Here is an 18,591-nt window from a genome sequence, read left to right as displayed (position 1 = left end):
ATTACCACATGTTATCTCAGTCTCCAGGACTTCTGAGGTCTTGAATGTCTCACCACCTCCTATGGAAGTGTTTAGCCTTATTAACAGGCTAAACAGAATGCTCATAAACCCATAGTTGAAATATGTTTTTAGGGAACAACTTTCTTTTGATCTGTGGATGGGACAGTTGTCAAAAGTATGAGGGGATTACTGGTATGGGGTCAACTGTTTCTAAGTACTGCCTTATCTTTTTCTCTCTCCTTTTCTTGGCCTCCTGCAGCTCGGTTTTTGAGGCAAGCAGTAGAAACTGATAGTGGCCGAGGTGGGCACGTAGGCATGCAGGCCAGAAAGGCCAGCTTCTTCTGGGATGGGCTGAAGGGGCCAGGCTTGGATCAGGCAGGAACCGAGTACTGCTAGGGGCCCACGGCGGGAATTCCTACTTTCCACCCAGCACTGCGAGTGGCCTCAGTGATCTCCAGTCATTCAGCCCTCTGTCCCTTGTGCAAGTGACTGTGTCCCGAGCAAGGGGGTGTTGATTGCCATGGGCCAGAGACTTCTCATTCCTTGGGTTGGTTCTGCTGGCGATAAGAAAAGTTTAGGGTTGTGTTCATAGGACAACTGCTGGAGCTGCCATCCCTCTGAGAAGGGAGGACACTGGAAAGGAGGATGGATGCTGGCCACCCCACATACCACGGGTCCACTGGTTTCCTTCCCTCTCCCTTCTCCGTATGTGCTTGCTTCCTCCCTTTCTCTCCCTGCCCCAAGTTTACCTGTGTGCCCACTGTGCTGAGAATTAGTTTAAATGGGAGGGGGGCAGGAAGGAAGGGGTACACTGTCATAAGCAAGACAGATGTGGCCCATGCTGGCATGGAATTAACTATATTCCAGCTTGGGAGGACCAGAGACTGGAGGTGAGCAAGCCACTGAGCCTCTGAGCTGCTGGAGGTCAGTGTGAACAGTGGCCGAGCCACGTCTCAGCTGGAAGCTGGGTATCCAGCTGTATTTGTTCACAATCAGGGAAAGCTCCCTTTTAGAAAAGCAGACCCTAAATGGTTGATGTAATACTAAAGTGCTGGTGCACATTGAACATTGATGTTTTCCCTGTAGGCCATTACTCCGCGTTGGTTTCAATCTCCTGCAGTTCCTTTACCAGAAATGCTGATATCAGATATGGTATGTTTGGGAGGAACTAACAATTAAAGAAATAAGATAACTCTGACTTCTCCCGGGCTCTTCTTTTCTGTTCGTCCTCTGCACGTAGGTGTCTAACACCCATCCCCACCCCATTCTGCCATGTCCAGGGGAGAAAGCATCTGCCCTAAAAGTCACCCAGGCACTTGTTAAACATTTCCAAGCTCTACTTCTGGGGCATCTGACTTCAGTAGGAGTCTCTGTCTCCCACACACCTCGCCAGGTAATTAATTCTTAAGGTCCAGGAAGCTTGGGAAAACTGCCCTAGAGAATGCTTAGTTAGACACAATTAGGGAAAGATAATAACACCTTTGGTTATTATTGGCCCACTTTCAAGGAGCTGAAGTTTTAGTAGACTCCTCACTGCTGTTTACAGGGTCTTTATGAATTGGCGGGGGTGGGGGCGGTGTTTATGGCTCTAATTTTTCTCCTTGGGGAAACCAAGGCATACGCCATAGTGAAGGCGTCTGGGACTCTTCTATATAATGTTGCATGGCGCTCTGTTTGAATTGGATCCCTAATCATACACAAAATTCTTTGGAGTGCCAGTTCTGACTCATACTTTTCTCTTTGTTTTTATCTCTGCTGACATCGTCCTTGTTCAGGCATGCATTGCCACTGCACTAGATGGTCAGTCGCTTCCTAAACTGTCTCCCTGCTTCCACAGTTTTCTCTCTACCTGTCTCCCCCAGAAACTAATGAGAACCCTTAGAGATTATGGAGCCTGTTCATAGGAAGGCAATGGTGTATTGTCATTAAAGGGGCAGCTTTAGACGTAGAAAGACAGTTTTGAATCTTGGCTTTACAGTTTCGCCAGATGTGGGATGTTGGTTGTGTTGTTTAACCTCACTGGGTTTCAGTTTTCTGACTTAAAATTTGGAGGCGACTGTATAGTAGTACTGAAAATTAAGTGGTGGTGTTTTTGAAAGGTGCAGTGCAGTGGTAGATATAAGTGAGTGCTTACTAATTGTTGGCCATTGTATTTATTATTGAACAGTTCAAATAGCATGGAAATTTTCTGCTTAAAAATTGAAAGACCGCGTCTATAGAGCTGTCTGGGAAAAACTCTTTCATTCCAGTTGTGGGCTCTTTTCCTCCACTTACTTTCATGGTTATTGCTCTGTTCCAATCATTTTTCTTTTGGGACCACTTTGGTCATTTGTATTTTCTAGAAAATGGTCTGTATTGTTGGGATTTTAAAATTTATTAGCACAGGGTTATGTGTCATATTTCTTCATTATAAGAGACTTTACTCTCCCTGTCTGTGGTTATATTCTTCATTGTTTCTAATTTTGAGTTACCTGTAACTTCTTTCTCCTTTTTGTTTAGTTTAGCTAGAGCTTTGGTACAATGTGTGGGGTTTTTTTCTTCTTTTTTGTAAAAAGCATAATTTCTAGCCCTTAGAAATTATACTCCTTTGCTTCATTAGCAAAGGAGTATAGTTCATTATTTAGTTCTTTATTATGTTCTATAGTTCTTAGTTCATTATTTTTTCTACTGTTACTTTAAAACCTTTTTTTGAATGCTTAGTTTAATTTTACTATATCTCATTTACTGATAAAACACCTGTTTGAGGCTTCCCCAGTCAGCCCTCTCCCAGACAGTGCATGTGCACCCAGCCTCACCTTGCTCGCACACTGCGGGCCTCCTGGAAGAGCTGCGTCACTCAGGACTCCTGGTGACCGGTGCCCGAACCCAGCTCACATGAGCTCAAATTAAAGAGCTGAGTGGCTCACAGAACTGATGACCAGGATACATGTGCCTATAGGTTCCGCCTGAGCCAGGAGTGTATGTGATATTTCCGGGTACCCCTCTCTCTTTGTCTCTTAGGTCATCTGCTTTTTCTGATTATTTCCTCTCCTGTGTGGTAGGAAAGATGGGCCTTGGCTCTCTGTGGGTTTCACAAGTGAAGCAAGGGGCATAACTTGTAGCTACCAATGTTTATCTCTGTCCCTACAAAGGATTCTGCTCCCTTAGCCTGGGTTCATGAATACTTTATTGACTGTTGCCTGTAGATACAAATCGAGCACTCTGCTTATGAAAATGAACAGGGCTTACTTATATAAAAGATGTAGAAAAAAGTTAACATAGTTAGAATACTTGTAGTGGTATCAGTAACGTCACCCGTGGCAGATGGTGGTACAACGTACCAGTGCCCAGAACGATAAAGTCTGATTGAGAGAAAGGGTGAACCCCAAACTTTCTTACAGCATAACTGTCACTTTCTGGACCCAGCTTTTGTTTTTCTTTGTTTTTTTGTTTTTCTTTGTTTTTTTGTTTTTGTGGGAGGGTGACACTGAGCACCTCACTGGGGCCAGGTGTACCATATCAATAACAGTGTGATCACTGTCCTTCAGTGCATGGCCTGCCCAGTGCACTTTGCACTTCAGAATCGAGCGCTGTGGGACCAGACCAGGTCCACTACCCCTGTGTGGGAGTCATGCTAACAAGCCTCCAGACCGGCTACCAGCCTCATCCTGTGAGGATCAGCCCCAGGCCTGGGGCCAGGGGGTGCTGCTGGCCATCGGAGGCCCCATCCCCCACACTCTCAGTGGGAGGGCCTTTCCAAAGGTCACCCAAAACCCACATGTCAACTTTGAGTGTTTTTACCACACCCCATGAACTTCGTTTAGTTTGTTTTTTAAAGGTTTTATTTACATTTTATTTTTAGAGAGAAGGGAAGGGAGGGAGAAAGAAAGGGAGACAAATATTCTGTTGCTTCTCGAGTACGCCCCAACTGGGGACTTAACCTGTGACTCAGGCCTGTGTCCTGACCAGAAATGGAACCAGTGACCTTTCTCTTTGCGGGATGGTGCCCAACCAGCTGAGCCACACCAGTCCGAATGCCCCCGATGAACTTTGATTCGTAGTGGTCTTGTCTTTTTTCCTAAATATGCCTGTTCTAATTTGGATTCCCTCATTGATGCAAGAATTATTCAAGAGAAGATGTGTATGTGTTTAACTACTTCATGATCGGGGTTTAAGTTAGGTTTGGATTTGGGGTGCAGGTCACCTCTCTTCCTTGCCAGGTTTCTGGTCAGGAGTGTGTGCACTGCAGAACTGAGCTAGATGGGGCTGAAGTTTCAGCTTTGAATGAGCTCTCTGCTAATGACTAGATTTGGGAAGAAGCTTGAATCTCGGGTCAAAAATGTGTGTTTCTGCTTCCTTGCGGTCGATAGTCACTTGCCCCAGGAGGGCAGCGATGCGCTGATGTGCTGGGATGGGGACAGGCAAGAAGGTGGAAAGGGACGGGGGAGGGCTTCTGGAAGGCTCCACCTGGTCTGCGAAGGACATGCAGCTGGGAGCTCCTGAGGAGCTCTCCTCCTTACCGGGGAACAGATGTTCTCTGATGGAAGAAATGAATCCACTCGGGGCTTTAGTGTTAAAAGACAAGCCCAGCGGATTTGGGGGTCTCATGGATTGAATTCGGTATTTCTCCACTTTGGGATGGCGTTGGGGGTTTATGAGGACAGGAGGAGAGGGGCACCTCACTTAGTTGAGGTTAATGGCATTTGTAGTCACAGTGCTTCTTGGGCTTTAAGCATTCCTTTGTTGTCTGGTATATGCTAATTTTTGTAAATGTTCAGTGAGTGCTGGAAAATAGGGGCATTCTTTCCTCTTTTAAGTGTAGAGTCCTCACATAGTCTCAGTAAGTACACTATTCCGTTTATAGTTCCAATGTCTAGGCGTGTTTCCTGAAGCAGCTGCATCTGTCAATGATTTTCTGTTTGGCATGACCCGCCTCCAAGTTTGCTTGTTTGTTTTTTTAATGTGACTGGTTAGCCCTCCTGGCCCTGGATCCTCAGGGATGAGTTTGGCCACCTTTTGACTTCTTTTTTATGGGGTGATCCCTGCCTTTGGAGAGTCGATTCCAGATTCTGCTAAACTTCTAGTGGAGGGGATCCAAGTGTACTTCCCCCTCTGGCCACCAGAGTGCGTGCAGCCCTTCTCGTGTGGCTGGCATCCGGGTGTTGTGCCAGGCTATGCTGTGACACCAATGCCTTTCTTTCTCCAGAACACCCTGATAGTTGCTTATACAAGGTCATCCTACACACACACAAACACACACACACAAACACACACACATGCACAAACACACACGTATCTGTAATTTGCAGCAGAAACTCCTCAAAGTCTGTGGGGTACAGATAGCCCTACCCCAAGTTTTCATTGGTATTGTATTTGGGAAGACTGGAGGTCGACACCTGTGCCTGCGTGGGTCCTCTGCCTGGAGCTCCCTCCTGCTCGTTCCGACTGTAGGGCCTCCCCAGCCCACCGCGCACCTTCATTTGTTCTCCTGGAGCGCTTATTTGTATCTTTAATTTAGCTTTTTAATCCCGTGTTATGTAATCGCACTATTTTGTGCATATTTATATCTATTTAATGAGTAAGTGTGCATCATTTTTATTCATATATGTAAGAACTGTACCTGTAAAAGGACTGGAGGTATTTTGTGGATTAAAATACAGCACATGTGAGGACACCTTGGAAAATTCTTCCTGCAGACAGCTGGGGTAAAGAGCCGTCCAGCTCTCACGCTGAGCGGCCCTCTGCGCCCTTACAGTTCTGTGTGTGCGACACAGTGCCGTTAGCTCCACGCACAACGTGGTGCAGTGGCTCTGGGACACGTTCATCCTGCGTACCTGAAACTTCCCTTCACTTTGAAGCTTTCTCATAATCAAGGCAAATGACATATGAGCAGGGGTTTGTTTGTTTGTTTGTTTGTTTGGAACAGCTCTTCTTAGGAAAACATGTTCAGATTCATCAATAGCTGTAAAATCTAAACCGTTGACCCTCTTTAGAGGCTTAGCTGCAGGTGTCGTTAACAGGCCTTCAGGTTCAGTTGCTGTAGCACATCCCGGAGTGTGACTTCGGTGTCAAGACGCCTGAGGAACAAGGATTTTCATTCTTCCTGGTTCTTCATTTATCCTCATACCTTTACTCCTTTCCCCCAAATGTGTTCTAATTTTTCAACCAAGAAACAGACTAGTAAATCCATAAAGGAGCACGAAGGTATTTTTCTGGTTAAAATATCAGAAATTTTATTGGCATTCTGTGGAACCCTAAATGTCACAAAGCTCCTTTGTGACAAGGATTTGCTCAATTGTAAAGAGGTATACTTGTATTATGAAAGAACTTCAGACTTTAAGGAATTTGAACACTCATTTTGCATTGAGGTATTTGACTAAAAGGGTGTAGTCTTTAAATATTGCTCCATTAAAAGTAATTGAGTAACATTTGTGGGTGGGAAGTGGCAAAATTAAATGCAATAATCCTAGAATTATTTAGTTATGTTGGTGGCATTATTATACCTGGCATTACAGTGTCAGGAACATTTTAAACGTGAAGAGCCCATGTGTCTGTGTTAACCTGAGATGGATTCCATTGCAGCAGTTGAGATAATACCGTGAGACATCTGAAAGAAGCAAAGCAGATAGAAACGTGATCAGAGAACACAACTCCACCTTTCCAGGGAACACAGACTGAGCAGTCTATGGCTCTCGGACCTTCTGCGGTCTTCCTAGAGCTGGGATAAAGCCTAGATGCAGCCACCTACACACACACATACACACACACATACACACACACCAGAAGGATGGAGAACTGAAGTGTGCAGGGTGCCCTCCTCAGAGCACCTGCCCATGGAAGGGGAGGGACCAGCCAAGACCCTCAGCGTGCTGGGGTCTCAGGGTGGGAGCTGTAAGTCTCTGGAATGTCCTGGTGAGTCCTTTCTGGGAAATAGCCATCAAGCCCACACATTCACATGCCCATTTTCTCCATCCCTCTCCATTATAATGGCCATTCCCACTCCTTTCAGGGACAAGCCATTCCATGTGGCCTCGTCTCTCACCAGACTACTGCCCCAGCTTTCTAACTGGCCTCCCTGTTTTTCACTTTTGCTCCCCTAAAGTTTTTTTTCACTCAAAGCAAACCAGATTGTGTAACTACACATCTCCTTAACTAATCATAGCTTGCTTGCACATAGAACACAGATTCAAACTTCATAGCTGCCCAGCAGGGGCCCCGTGATCTGGCTCCTACCCAGGTAAGTAAGTGTCCTCCTTCCCAGCACTTCCCAGGATGGGTGGTGGATCACCGGTTTTTAAATTTCCAAAACATGTGGATTGATATTTTTGTGAAATGTAACAAAGACATCTCAGCAGGGTCACATGGCTCTCCCTCTCAGTTTCCGCCCATCTCATCCTGGGCTGGTAGAGAGTCATTCAGGGCCAGCACAGTTGTGGGTGCTTCTTTGAGTAGCAGCACTTCTCCACCATGACCCTGAACATGACCTTGGGGCTAGCCACTCTCTGTATCCCTCTGGCCTCTGTTTTGTCTCCCCCGGTACAGTGTTAGCGCCACGGTGACAGGGAGCTGGTCGTGGACTTGCCACCCCTCCATCAACAACACCAGAACCAGTGCGGAAGCACACCAGGTTCTTACGAAATCCTTGTTGGTGCTCCAGCACCTCGAGGTGCCTGACCTGCCCAGCCGAAGCAAGAGGAAATCACAGGAGGTCCAGGCTCCCCGCCTTCTCTTCCAGTGGGTTTACTTCCCCTCCACAACCAGTATTGGACATGGAATCTGCCTCAGTCACTGTTGCAGTGACTAGAATAAAGTAATTCTGTCTTCAGAGCTATTGCTAATTCACTGCATGACCTTGACCAGTGACTGCAATACGGCATATCTCTATTTCCATGTCTGCCATGTAAGCATGGCATTTCCTTCCCCCATGCCCCTGAAACCAGGTAATGCTCCCACACACCCTTAGTGATCTCCAAAATGCTGCACCTGAGTGGCTTTGCAACTGTGTGTCAATTCTGTAACTAAAAATCCAAAGCTAATCTGTAACTTTCTAACTGCTTAGTCATACATAGGGTATGCTTGGCTACAACTGATGTGTTGCTTCCCTGCCCTTGTGGCCAGGTCCTCTGGCTTCCTGCAAGCCGCCTCTTGCCCTTCATATAAGTCATTTGTTGTAAAGATTCAGTGCCACCTATTTTCCAATTTTTAAAACTATTCTCTAGCTTCAAATTTTGGGGAAGTTCTGTGACGTTGACAAGATAGCAGCTCTTGGAAAGGTAGTAAGTCAATATCAAAATTGATAAAACAGGGCCTAGGTATCTCTAACTGTATTTCTTTAACTTGACGGTGTTTGGTATCACCGGCCGCTGCCCCGGCAGCCCGGAGCCTCGGTGGGTGCAGCGTGCGTGCAGTCCGCTGGCCGGGTGTGGCCCGCGCAGCAGCGTGGAGTGTGCGTGGTGTGGGCGTTCAGAGCAGAGGGGCACAGGGGCCAGCCGGGCCATTTCCTGGCTGCCTGATGCTGGGCACCTTTTTAACTGCCCTGAGACTCGGTTGCCCTATCCATAAAGTTGGCCAGATTAAAGAACCTTCGATTATGAGTTCCAAATGAGTTAACACTTGCCTGATATGTAGTCCGTGCCATGTAAATATTGGTTATTATCATTTCCTGAGAGAAAACACACATTCACAGGTACATTTTGAAGTCTTTCTACTCCAGTTTTATTTGAGATATAATTGGCATACAAAATTGTGTAAGTTTAAGGTGTACTGCATAATGATTTGACTTACATATATATTGTGAAAACATTACTGTATTAAGTTTAGTTAGTAACTATCATCTGATATAGAAACAAGGAAAAATATATTTTTTGTGGTGGAATCTCAGGATTTACTCTCTTAAGAACTCCCGTGCATGTCACACAGCGGTGTTAACTCTAGTCATCGTTGGTCCTCACATCCTTAATGCTCCGTGATGCTTGCTTATTTTATAACTGGAAGTGTGTGCCTTTGACCCCCTGTATCCTGTTCCCCTGCCACCCCGCACCTTGACCTCCCCGAGCCACAAATCTGATCTCTTTCTCTCCGAGTGTTTGGGGGTTTTGTTGTTGTTGTTTTTAAGATTCCACATATTAGTGAGGTCTTTCTCGCTGACTTATTTCCCTTAGCATGATGCAGTCAAGGTCTGTCCGTCCGCTGTGTCCAGCATTGTTTGTGTTGTCACAAACGGCAGCACGCCCTCCTTTTGTGGCTGAATGTACTCTGTTGTCTGTATGTGGAAGTCACGTTTTCTTCACCCACCCACCAGTGGGCACTGAGGGCACTTCTGAGTCTTGGCTGTCACAGACAACGCTGCCGTGGACCCAAGGGTGCAGATACCTCTTCAGCACAGTGCTTTTGTTTTCCGACGGTATATTCTCGGAAGTGGAATTGCTAGACCTCTCTAGGACACAGTGAAATACAACGTTTCTCATGGAAAAATTTATATCTGATTGCTTTGACCACTGGAATTTTTTCTGCAGGCTTTTGTGGAGGCCCAGAACAAGATCACGGTGCCATTTCTCGAGCAGTGTCCTATCAGAGGCTTATTCAAAGAAAGAATGACTGAACTGTATGACTATCCCAAGTATAGCTGCCACTTCAAGAAAGGAAAACGGTACGTGGGGTTGCTTTCATTTAATTTTATTTTATTTTTCTGATTGAATGCCTCCTTAATTTTTAAAACGAGTTCTAAATAACTTACCAGTTTATCAAATTAACTCACTATAAAATCTATTTATTTCTATGATTAAATAAAACAGTAATATCTTCCAGTCTATTGTCCAAATTCTTAAACTAAGGATTAAGGAATTTAATAGATATCAACTATAATTAAAAATAAAATTTAAAAAAGCGAACATAATCATCAAAAAAGGAGGAAGAAAAGACATTTAGCAGAGCTGTGCCCCAGGAAGACACCCAGGGCTTAAGGAGTTCACTCTCCGGGGCAGAACTGGGGGGTGGGCCGGCTCACAGGCAGCCGTGGGGGTCTGTTTGCCACTAGAACAGATTATCTTTGGCTTGTGCTACTTGAAAATATTTTATTAGATACATTTTTTTAATCCAAAAGTGAAAATTGTCCCTGAAGTGGAGTCTAGTAATTCACCTCTCTTGTTCCTTTCCTTTTTACACTCAGGTAAACATTCTCTTGTTGTTTTTTAACCCTCTTTGGAAGTACCATCAAGAATTTACTGTAGAATTTCTTAGGTGCCCCTGTCTCCCCAAGCAAGGATCAGCAGAGTCCAATCCGCATGCCACGCCCTGCCACCACCTGTCTTTGTGAATAAGGTTTAAGTGGCACACAGCCGTGTGCGTTCACTTCTGTGCTATCCAGGGCTGCGCTTGTGCAACTGCAGAGCTGTGTCGTGGCAACGGAGACCTGGGCCCACAAAGCCTAACAGTCTGCCAGCCCCCACCAGCAGTCTGGCTGGGGAAGGGAACCTGCACTTCGTTTTAGAAACTCTGCTTTCTTCTCAATTGAAAAGAAAAAAGAAAACTACTGTTTTGTTTGAAAATTAGTATTAATTCTAGCCAATAAAAACCTTTGTTTTATTTGTCTAAGATGCAGAATTTGAATACGCAAAGCAATTGGGATAATGCACTAGGTCCAGGGAGATGGGAGCACCGTCCGCCCTCATCCCACTGGCCCAGGCACGGCCTGTTTGCAGTTGTGTCCCTGTGTGTGTGTGTGTGGGTTTTCCTCTTCTGGCTTGTGTGCATTTGTTTTTGTTCCACATGTAGAAAATGCTGTAGCTAAACAGAAACTGTCTCTGCCCCCCCAGGTATTTCTATTTTTACAATTCAGGTTTGCAGAATCAACGAGTACTGTATGTACAGGATTCCTTAAAAGATGAAGCCAGAGTGTTCCTCGACCCCAACATCCTCTCCGATGATGGCACGGTGGCTCTTCGAGGTGCGTGTTCCCCCAGCCAAGCCCCCGGAGTCCCAGGGCCCTCACGTGAAGCTCTCTCTGTGCTGGTGTGGTCACCTCCCCTCTGAAATACCAGCCAGAACATGGACCACATTGCAGAACAGATGCACACACAGAATCAGGAAAGCTAATTTCTGCTCAGTGTATTTAGAATACGCAAGGAGCTGCCTGTTCTTCTGAGGGCCGGAAGCAGGGCTGGAGAATGCCTCACTGGACCCAAATTAGCTTCTAGGGCTCCTAGGGTCCTGAGGTGTTATCACTTCCTGTAACATCCCTGAGAACTGCCTGTGCTTGGAAAAAAGTTAATCCTCATCTGGAAGAAATTTAAGCTATACAAAAATTGTTTCAACTATAAAAATAAAATAGGAAGTAATATTTATGAGATTTAGTTCCTGGAGGGGGGGGGGTTGCTGATGAGAGTTTTAAATTTTAGATAAATGTCAGTGTGTTAGAATTAAAAGTAAAAAAATATATAGTCTTGTAAAACTTGGGCAACTATCCCCTAAAGATACAAGTTTAAAAACTGAATAAGTAGGTTTAACATGCAGTTGCTCTATGTCACTTAAGATAACCTTCTCCACAGGCACAAATGTAGATTTCCCCAGGCTTGTGCCATAGCACTACTTCTAGGGTCAGGAAGTTTGCTATTCTGTGATTCAATAATTGTATACTGTGAGAAGCACATCTTGGTAGCATTATAGATGTTTTTAGTGAAATTGGCTCATCTTCATCTTCTGTTTTATTAAAAAAAAACAAAAACAAAAACACAGGCATTAGTTCAATCCTACAGAATGGAGCAGTGGGAACACCGAAGCCCTATAATCAGAGGGGAATTACCCAGTGCAAAGACCCTTTCATAAAGGCATTCAGTTAGTTAGTGGTTCCCCCTCCTCCTTTCCCCAGATAGGCCATGCGCATAAATGATGATTCTTTACCAGCTAGTGTTGAAAGTCAGGTGCCAGCCAGCTTATGGGGGTATTCTTCCATGAGTTGGAGCTTGGAGTTAAATGAACTCAATACACTGGTTCCACCTAATAATATACCTCATATGGGAATTCATTTAGTTTTAACGGCGGTCTATCTTGCAACTCATCCAGAAAGACTTCATTATAACAGGGTCTCCTCTCTTGCTCTGATACTTCATTCTAGTAACTTTTAGTGGGATTTTTGCCATGTACAGGCACTGATGGATGAGAAGGAAAATTAGACATGGGACCTGGCTTCAGTTTTAGATACTGGTGTTATGGGGAAGTAACAATATAGGTCAACAGTCACATTCTTTCAATAGCAGATATTGTATATTTTAAAATATATATATTTCAAATCACAGTGTTTTATTTAAATTTTTCCTGAAAAATTTCTAATTATATATAAATAATTGAAACACTATAATGTTATATAGAGTGGAAAGTGAGTAATTTCTTTTAACCATCTTTTATGTGCTTTTCTGCCATTATATACATAATAAGCCTGGATATTTTGTAGGGATTATAAGTGATTAATAAGTAGGCTTTTTGAAATCTTAAACAGATTTCCCATTGATAGAAGTTTTATGTAAAATAGTAGGAAACCTCTGAAAATAGTCGGGTTTCTGGGGATAATTTTCAATCCCCTAGTAAAGTTCAGCAGACATTACAGAAAAGGAAACCTCTGGTGTCTGTGTCTGTACCAAATGCTGCATATATTGTTCTTCATAATTATTAAAGATACTGCACACACGTGAATCTCCGTCAGGAAACCTTCTGTACTGGTTACAGTGTTCTCTCCCAGCCCTGAAGAGTCCGTTGCACACGGCGGCGGAGTCCACGGATGGTGGTGCTTTCCTTCCCCGTGGTTGCTTTTGGAATGTGCGCCACGTGAGACCTGCGCTACAGACCCTCGGGCTTTACCTGCCCGAGCTCCTGAGGGTCAGAGAGTGTGGGCGATAATCCCTGAGGGCCAGCACGGCCCAGAAAATGAGGTTGTAAAGAGTGAGCTCAGATAGTTTGGGATCCATTCCAAAAATTACCTAATGGCTCCAATTTCGTTCTGTTACATGATGTGTCATAATTCAGTCATTACTGGAAAAGCAGTCTCCTTATTTCTTTTCCCCCTCGTTCTTTTTAGAATATAAATAAAATATGCTAAAAGTCTGAGATACACTCTGCTTTTAACTGAACTGCCTATTGAATTATAGAAATTTAAAAAATGGAAGCACCTTAGTGGTCATATAATCCAATGCTTCATTTCACAGATGAAGAAACGGAGACTTGTCCAAGGTCATCAGACAAAATGCCTCTAAGGCCTGGGTCGGCCCTCAGAGTCTCTCCCTCCACATGCTGCCCCCACATGGGACAGGGAGTTTCGTCCAGCAGTGCAGAGGGCAGTGAGCAGGGCTGGGAATGGCATCTCCATCACTGTTTGATTTCTCCCGTGTTCCGTAGGCTACGCATTCAGTGAAGATGGTGAATATTTTGCCTATGGTCTGAGTGCCAGTGGCTCAGACTGGGTGACGATCAAGTTTATGAAAGTTGATGGTGCCAAAGAGCTTCCAGATGTGCTTGAAAGGGTCAAGTTCAGCTGTATGGCCTGGACCCATGATGGGAAGGGAATGTTCTACAACTCTTACCCCCAACAAGATGGGAAAAGTGATGGTAAGTTAAGACTTCAGATGAAGGCTCACCTTTGTTATGAAATAGAAGTGTAACTCACATAACTTTAAAAGTGAAGCTAAACCCTAAGAGAGGTTGTTGGTCCAGAACCAAGCCTCCTCCAGGATGTTGTGTCAGTTAGCTTTGCTGTATGACAGGTCACCCCATACCTTGTTGGCTTAGAGTAATGACTGTTTTTGTTGCTCTAGTCTATGGGCTCACCAGGCTGTTTTTCCAGGCTCAGCTGAGTTCATGTACCTGTGATCAGCTGCAGGTCAGTTGGCTAATCTTGGCTTGACTTTCACATGTGTGGGGCCTGGGCTCAGCTCCATGTGGTCTCTCATCCTTGAGCAGGAGAGCTCTCACGGCAACTCAGCAGGATTCCAGTGGGGAGAGCCGAAAGACACAACCTCCTGGATCCCTAGTCGTGCTGCTGTCATATTATCACTTCCCTGAGTTCTGCTGGCCTCCCCTCTTCAAGGGACGGTGAAACAGATACAGGGAACTGTGAAAAATCGAGGCCATTACTGCACTCAGCCCTTCACAAATGTGTTCTGTCTCTCAAGGGGATCATGGAGAAATGGATTTTTTTATTTAATGATGTCGAGCGATTACAAAATTTTCCTACTGTAGTAATCATATCTCTTCCCCTGATTAGAAGTTGCAAGTCGCCTGTTGATTGTATTTATCTTGACACTTTTCTCCTTGTTAACTTCCTGTACACACCTGTTGTTCTCTTCAGTTGCACACAGATCCAACTGTGTTCAGTGGTCCCTCTTTCTTTCCCCCTCACCCCTCGTCTTCCCAGATAGGAAGGTCTCTACCTGAACATCATCTTATTTACTCCATTCCATATTTCCACATGGGGCATAACATCTTCAGGTTGTCTTGGATGGTCTTTACAGGTGGGTTTCACAGTCCCTTTGATAAAGATTTGGAGTTGGGTTGCAGTATCTCAGTTACTTGTTTCAGGGCCTGGGGCTGCTGCCCATGCTGTCCTCTGTCATGCCTTCTGCATCTTTGTAATCTTTAGGTGGCTTCCTTTTCTGTCTACATGCCCCCCCCCAGTTGAATTGGAAATAAGGCTGTAACACTTTTCATCTTTTTCGGCTAAGCTTAGCGTCAGCTGCCTTTTGATTAGACTGCTACAGGACCTGTCTCTGAATTCACCCGTGAACTACAAGAGGAGCTAAGAGGTTCTATAATCAAAGGTGTTGACTAAAGAAAGACCTTTGTGCTCTGTGCACTGAAATAGCGGCCTGTGGGTTAGAGTTTTTCCAAGGTCTGGGAAATCAAAAAGTACGTACCTGGTCATTTTTTGTTAGACAACAATGTTGTTAAGTTAACTTGTGAAAAACATGAAGATTTGTAGTTACCCTCAGCTTTCAGTGGCAACAGTAGTGACCCAGTGGAACTGAGGAAAGCCAGCACCGCCCAGGCGTCATTGTTGCCCTGTAGCCCAGAACCTCCGCAGCCCTTAGGCTGCGTGGTGGAGGCCTGTGTGGGAGAAGCAAAGAGATTCTGGCTGTGCGCTTCTTCCCAGTGTTCCTGGACAACCCCTGGAAAGTCACCAAGTACTCTAAGGCATTTTTTTACATTGTGGTGTTACCTCACTTTTTCTCTTCATTGTCCTAAAAACTTGGTACATTTTCAGAATGAAAAAAATAAATAGTTCAGTGCCAAAACAGCCTCAAAAATCAGCGGATATGTGTGAATTACTTCCAGGATGATACCCAACTGATTCTTAACTTTTTAAAAAATAGCTTTTAGAACAGTTTTAGGTTCACAGCAGAATGGGAGGCACAGAGATTTCCCGTACATCCCCTGTCCCCCACGTGCATGCCCCTCCCCATTGTCAGCATCCCCAGCAGGGTGGACAGTGGATGAGCCTACACTGACATGTCATAACCAACCCAGACCCACAGTTTACAGTTCACTTCAGTCTGTGTTGTGTATTCGATGGGTTTGAACAAATGTGTGAGGATCTGGGTCCACCACCAAAGTATCATGCAGAGTGGTTTCACTGCCCTTCCCCCTCTTTACCCTCCCTCCTTCCCTCCCTCCCTCCCTCCCAGCCCCTGGCAACCCCTGATCTGTTTACTGTCTCCATAGTTTTCCCTTTTCCAGAATGTCTTACAGTTGGAATCAAAGCGTATCCAGCCTCTTCAGATTGACTTTTTTCCCTTAGTAGTATGCATTTAAGGTCCACGTACAAGTAAACTTTAGAATCAGCTTGTCAATATCCATAAAATAACTTCTTGGGATTTCGAATGGGATTGCATTGACTCTATAGATCAAGTTGGGAAGAGCTGACATCTTGACAATCAATATCGAGTCTTCCTCTCCATGAACATGGAGTGCTCTCTGTCTATTTAGCTTTTCTTTGACTGCCTTTACCAGAGTTTTATAGTTTTCCTCATACAGATCTTGTGCATACTTTTTGTTAGATTCATACCTAAGTATTCCATTGGAAGGGTGTTAATATAAATGGTATGGTGTTTTTAGTTTCAAATTCCACTTGTTTGTTGGTGGTGTACAGGAGAGGGGTTAACTTTTGTATAATAAACCTAATATCCTGCAGCCAGACTCATAACTGTGTTTCTAGCATGGTGCATATGGTTAGAGTAGATTCTCTTAGAGCTGCAAACTGCTTTTCAGTATACATTTTTTTAACTCCTTCAGGCACGGAGACATCCAGCAATCTCCACCAAAAGCTCTGCTACCATGTCTTGGGGACTGATCAGTCAGAAGATACTTTGTGTGCTGAGTTTCCCGATGAGCCTAAATGGATGGGTGGAGCTGAGGTATTGTACTATGGCGAAATGTTACCCAAAACCTGTGTCTGATGGATTGTGTATGTAAATATCCTTGTTTTGCAATGACCTTTATGAATGGTAGAAGTCCTTTGAGAGAATGGTCTTTTTTTAAAAAAATACTGGCATTTGAATTGACACTTACTAATGGTGATGATGAACCTTTTAACTGCAACTGCAGTGTAAAAGTCTTACTACTAAAAGTTATGCATGCTTCTGGTGAAAAGCCTACGAGTGCAGAACCGCCCAAAGCATAACGTGAACGTTGTGACACTTGGGACCCTGCCTCTCAGAGGCGAGGAGCGTGTCCTGCCAACTTTCCTCTCATCCACCAGCGAGAATGTCGGGAGAGTGGTGCGCGTTTTCCTTTTTCACACCATGTGCTCTTCGTGCACGTTGTTTACTTGTTTCTACAGTAAAACATGTCGCCTTGAGCTGTCTTCACATCTTACAGGTAGTTCTTACATTCCTTGGGGATCTTGACTACAACCCACCTCTAGTGAAGTGCTGTATCTTTGAAGTTACTGGCCTAGATTTTATTCTGTATCTTGATAATCAACTGAAAGAACTTAGGGGTGCTTGGAGTAGGAATTTACTCCTGTGAGCTCACTGACGGGTGCCAAGAAATGTAGGTAGGCTATCATCCCATTTTTAGTGGGAATGAGGAATCCACTAGGAACTTTTTAGCTCATTGAGCCACTTAGCTCTTCCCTGAGAGATGATTAGGACTTGTGTAAGAAAGGGACGTTTGAAATGCTGCTCACGGATCTGGTTCTCGGGGGCGTGGAATAGGAATCCATGTTATGTAGGGCCATTGCGTTAATATACCTTATTGCAAATTGTCCTTTTATTTATTTATTGTGTTTCTCTAAACCAGGGGTTGGCACACGTGCCTCAGCCCAGATCTGCCTGCTGCCTGTTTGTGTAAATAAAGTTTTGTTGAAACAGCCACACTCCCTTGTTTACAGATTGTGCGTAGCTACATTTGAGTTATTGCAGCAGAGTTCCGTGGTTGTCACAGAGGGCCACGTGGCCCACAGAGCTCAAAATAGCTACTCCCCAGCCCTTTATAGAAAAACTTCGCCAGACTTTAATACAGTGTGTTAGAAATGAATTCATAGGACTTACGTTGTATTGCCTGAAACTGTGCCCTTTTTCGTGCTTTTTCTTTCCCACCTAATTCCCCACCCTGCACGCTTTTCTGGTGCAGTTCCTGTTCTCGTACTTCTCTCGCATTGTTTCTAGTGGCTCTTCTGGCCCCGTTTGCATGTTTTTCTACTAAGTTTTCTTCTTAGCTCTGCTTTTCTTCATACCTAAGACTTCTGCTTATTATGGATAATATGTGTTTATTTATAAAATGATGTACATTTGTACTTTCATCTGAGTGAAACAGTTAGGGAGAGTAATATGCTACCAAAAAGCCTAAAAATATTAGGTCGTATGCTTCTTCTTTCTTTGGAGGAGGGGAGTTGATGTGGAAAATGTAAACATAGCATATTTTAGTAATCAAATTTTATTCCCTCTGGATTTATCATAAAATCAAAAACACACTCCCTGAAGCAGTTTTTTGCTTCAGGTCTAATAATTTTGTTGCACCAGGCCTATTTTAATCAAAGTAAAATTATTTGGATGATACAGTAACAGTAATACTAAAAATAAAGCCTGAATATCAAAGTATAATAAAGCCTGAAAGTATATTTTCTCAAATTAATCTAAAAGAAAACAGCTTAACGGTGGAATCCACATGCAACTCTAGTGGCTCAGATCTCTTTGTTAGCATTTAGGGGAAGCAACTAGTTTTTGTTTAATACTTTTTTAAAAATCATGCTAAAATATACATAACATAAAATTTACTAGTTTAATCATTTTATGTGTAGAGTGGCGATGAGCACATTTACATTGTTGTGCAGCCGTCAGCACTGTCCACCTCCAGAGCTGGTTTCATTTTGCAAAACTGAAACTGTTCCCATTAAGCAATACATTCCCATCCGTCCTCCTCTCCAGTCCCTGGTGACCCCCATTCTACTTTCTGTCTCCATATCTGTGATTATTCTAGGCACCTCATAAATGTCCTCATGTAGCATTTGTCCTTTTGGGTCTATTTCACTTAGCCTGATGTCAAGGTCTGTCCGTGTCATAGCACATGTCAGAATTCCCCCTTTTTAAAGTTGAAGAAGATCTCACCAATGTACAGACCACAGTTTGC

General features: G+C 44.2%; 1 protein-coding gene across 1 annotated transcript in view; it reads left to right on the top strand.

The window, feature by feature from the left end:
- The window catches only part of LOC114494272 (prolyl endopeptidase), a 104,833-nt gene that overhangs the window by 12,734 nt on the left and 73,508 nt on the right, over positions 1-18,591 (top strand). Inside the window, exons 3-6 of the mRNA XM_028509271.2 lie at positions 9,495-9,628; positions 10,794-10,924; positions 13,366-13,575; positions 16,255-16,376. Coding sequence (XP_028365072.1) covers positions 9,495-9,628; positions 10,794-10,924; positions 13,366-13,575; positions 16,255-16,376 — 597 coding nt within the window. The remainder of the gene's footprint in view (positions 1-9,494; positions 9,629-10,793; positions 10,925-13,365; positions 13,576-16,254; positions 16,377-18,591) is intronic.

Source organism: Phyllostomus discolor, chromosome 4, assembly GCF_004126475.2.
Source record: "Phyllostomus discolor isolate MPI-MPIP mPhyDis1 chromosome 4, mPhyDis1.pri.v3, whole genome shotgun sequence".
Classification (NCBI taxonomy): domain Eukaryota; kingdom Metazoa; phylum Chordata; class Mammalia; order Chiroptera; family Phyllostomidae; genus Phyllostomus; species Phyllostomus discolor.
Note: the sequence above shows the minus strand (reverse complement) of the source record. Positions and strands in the feature narration are given on the sequence as shown.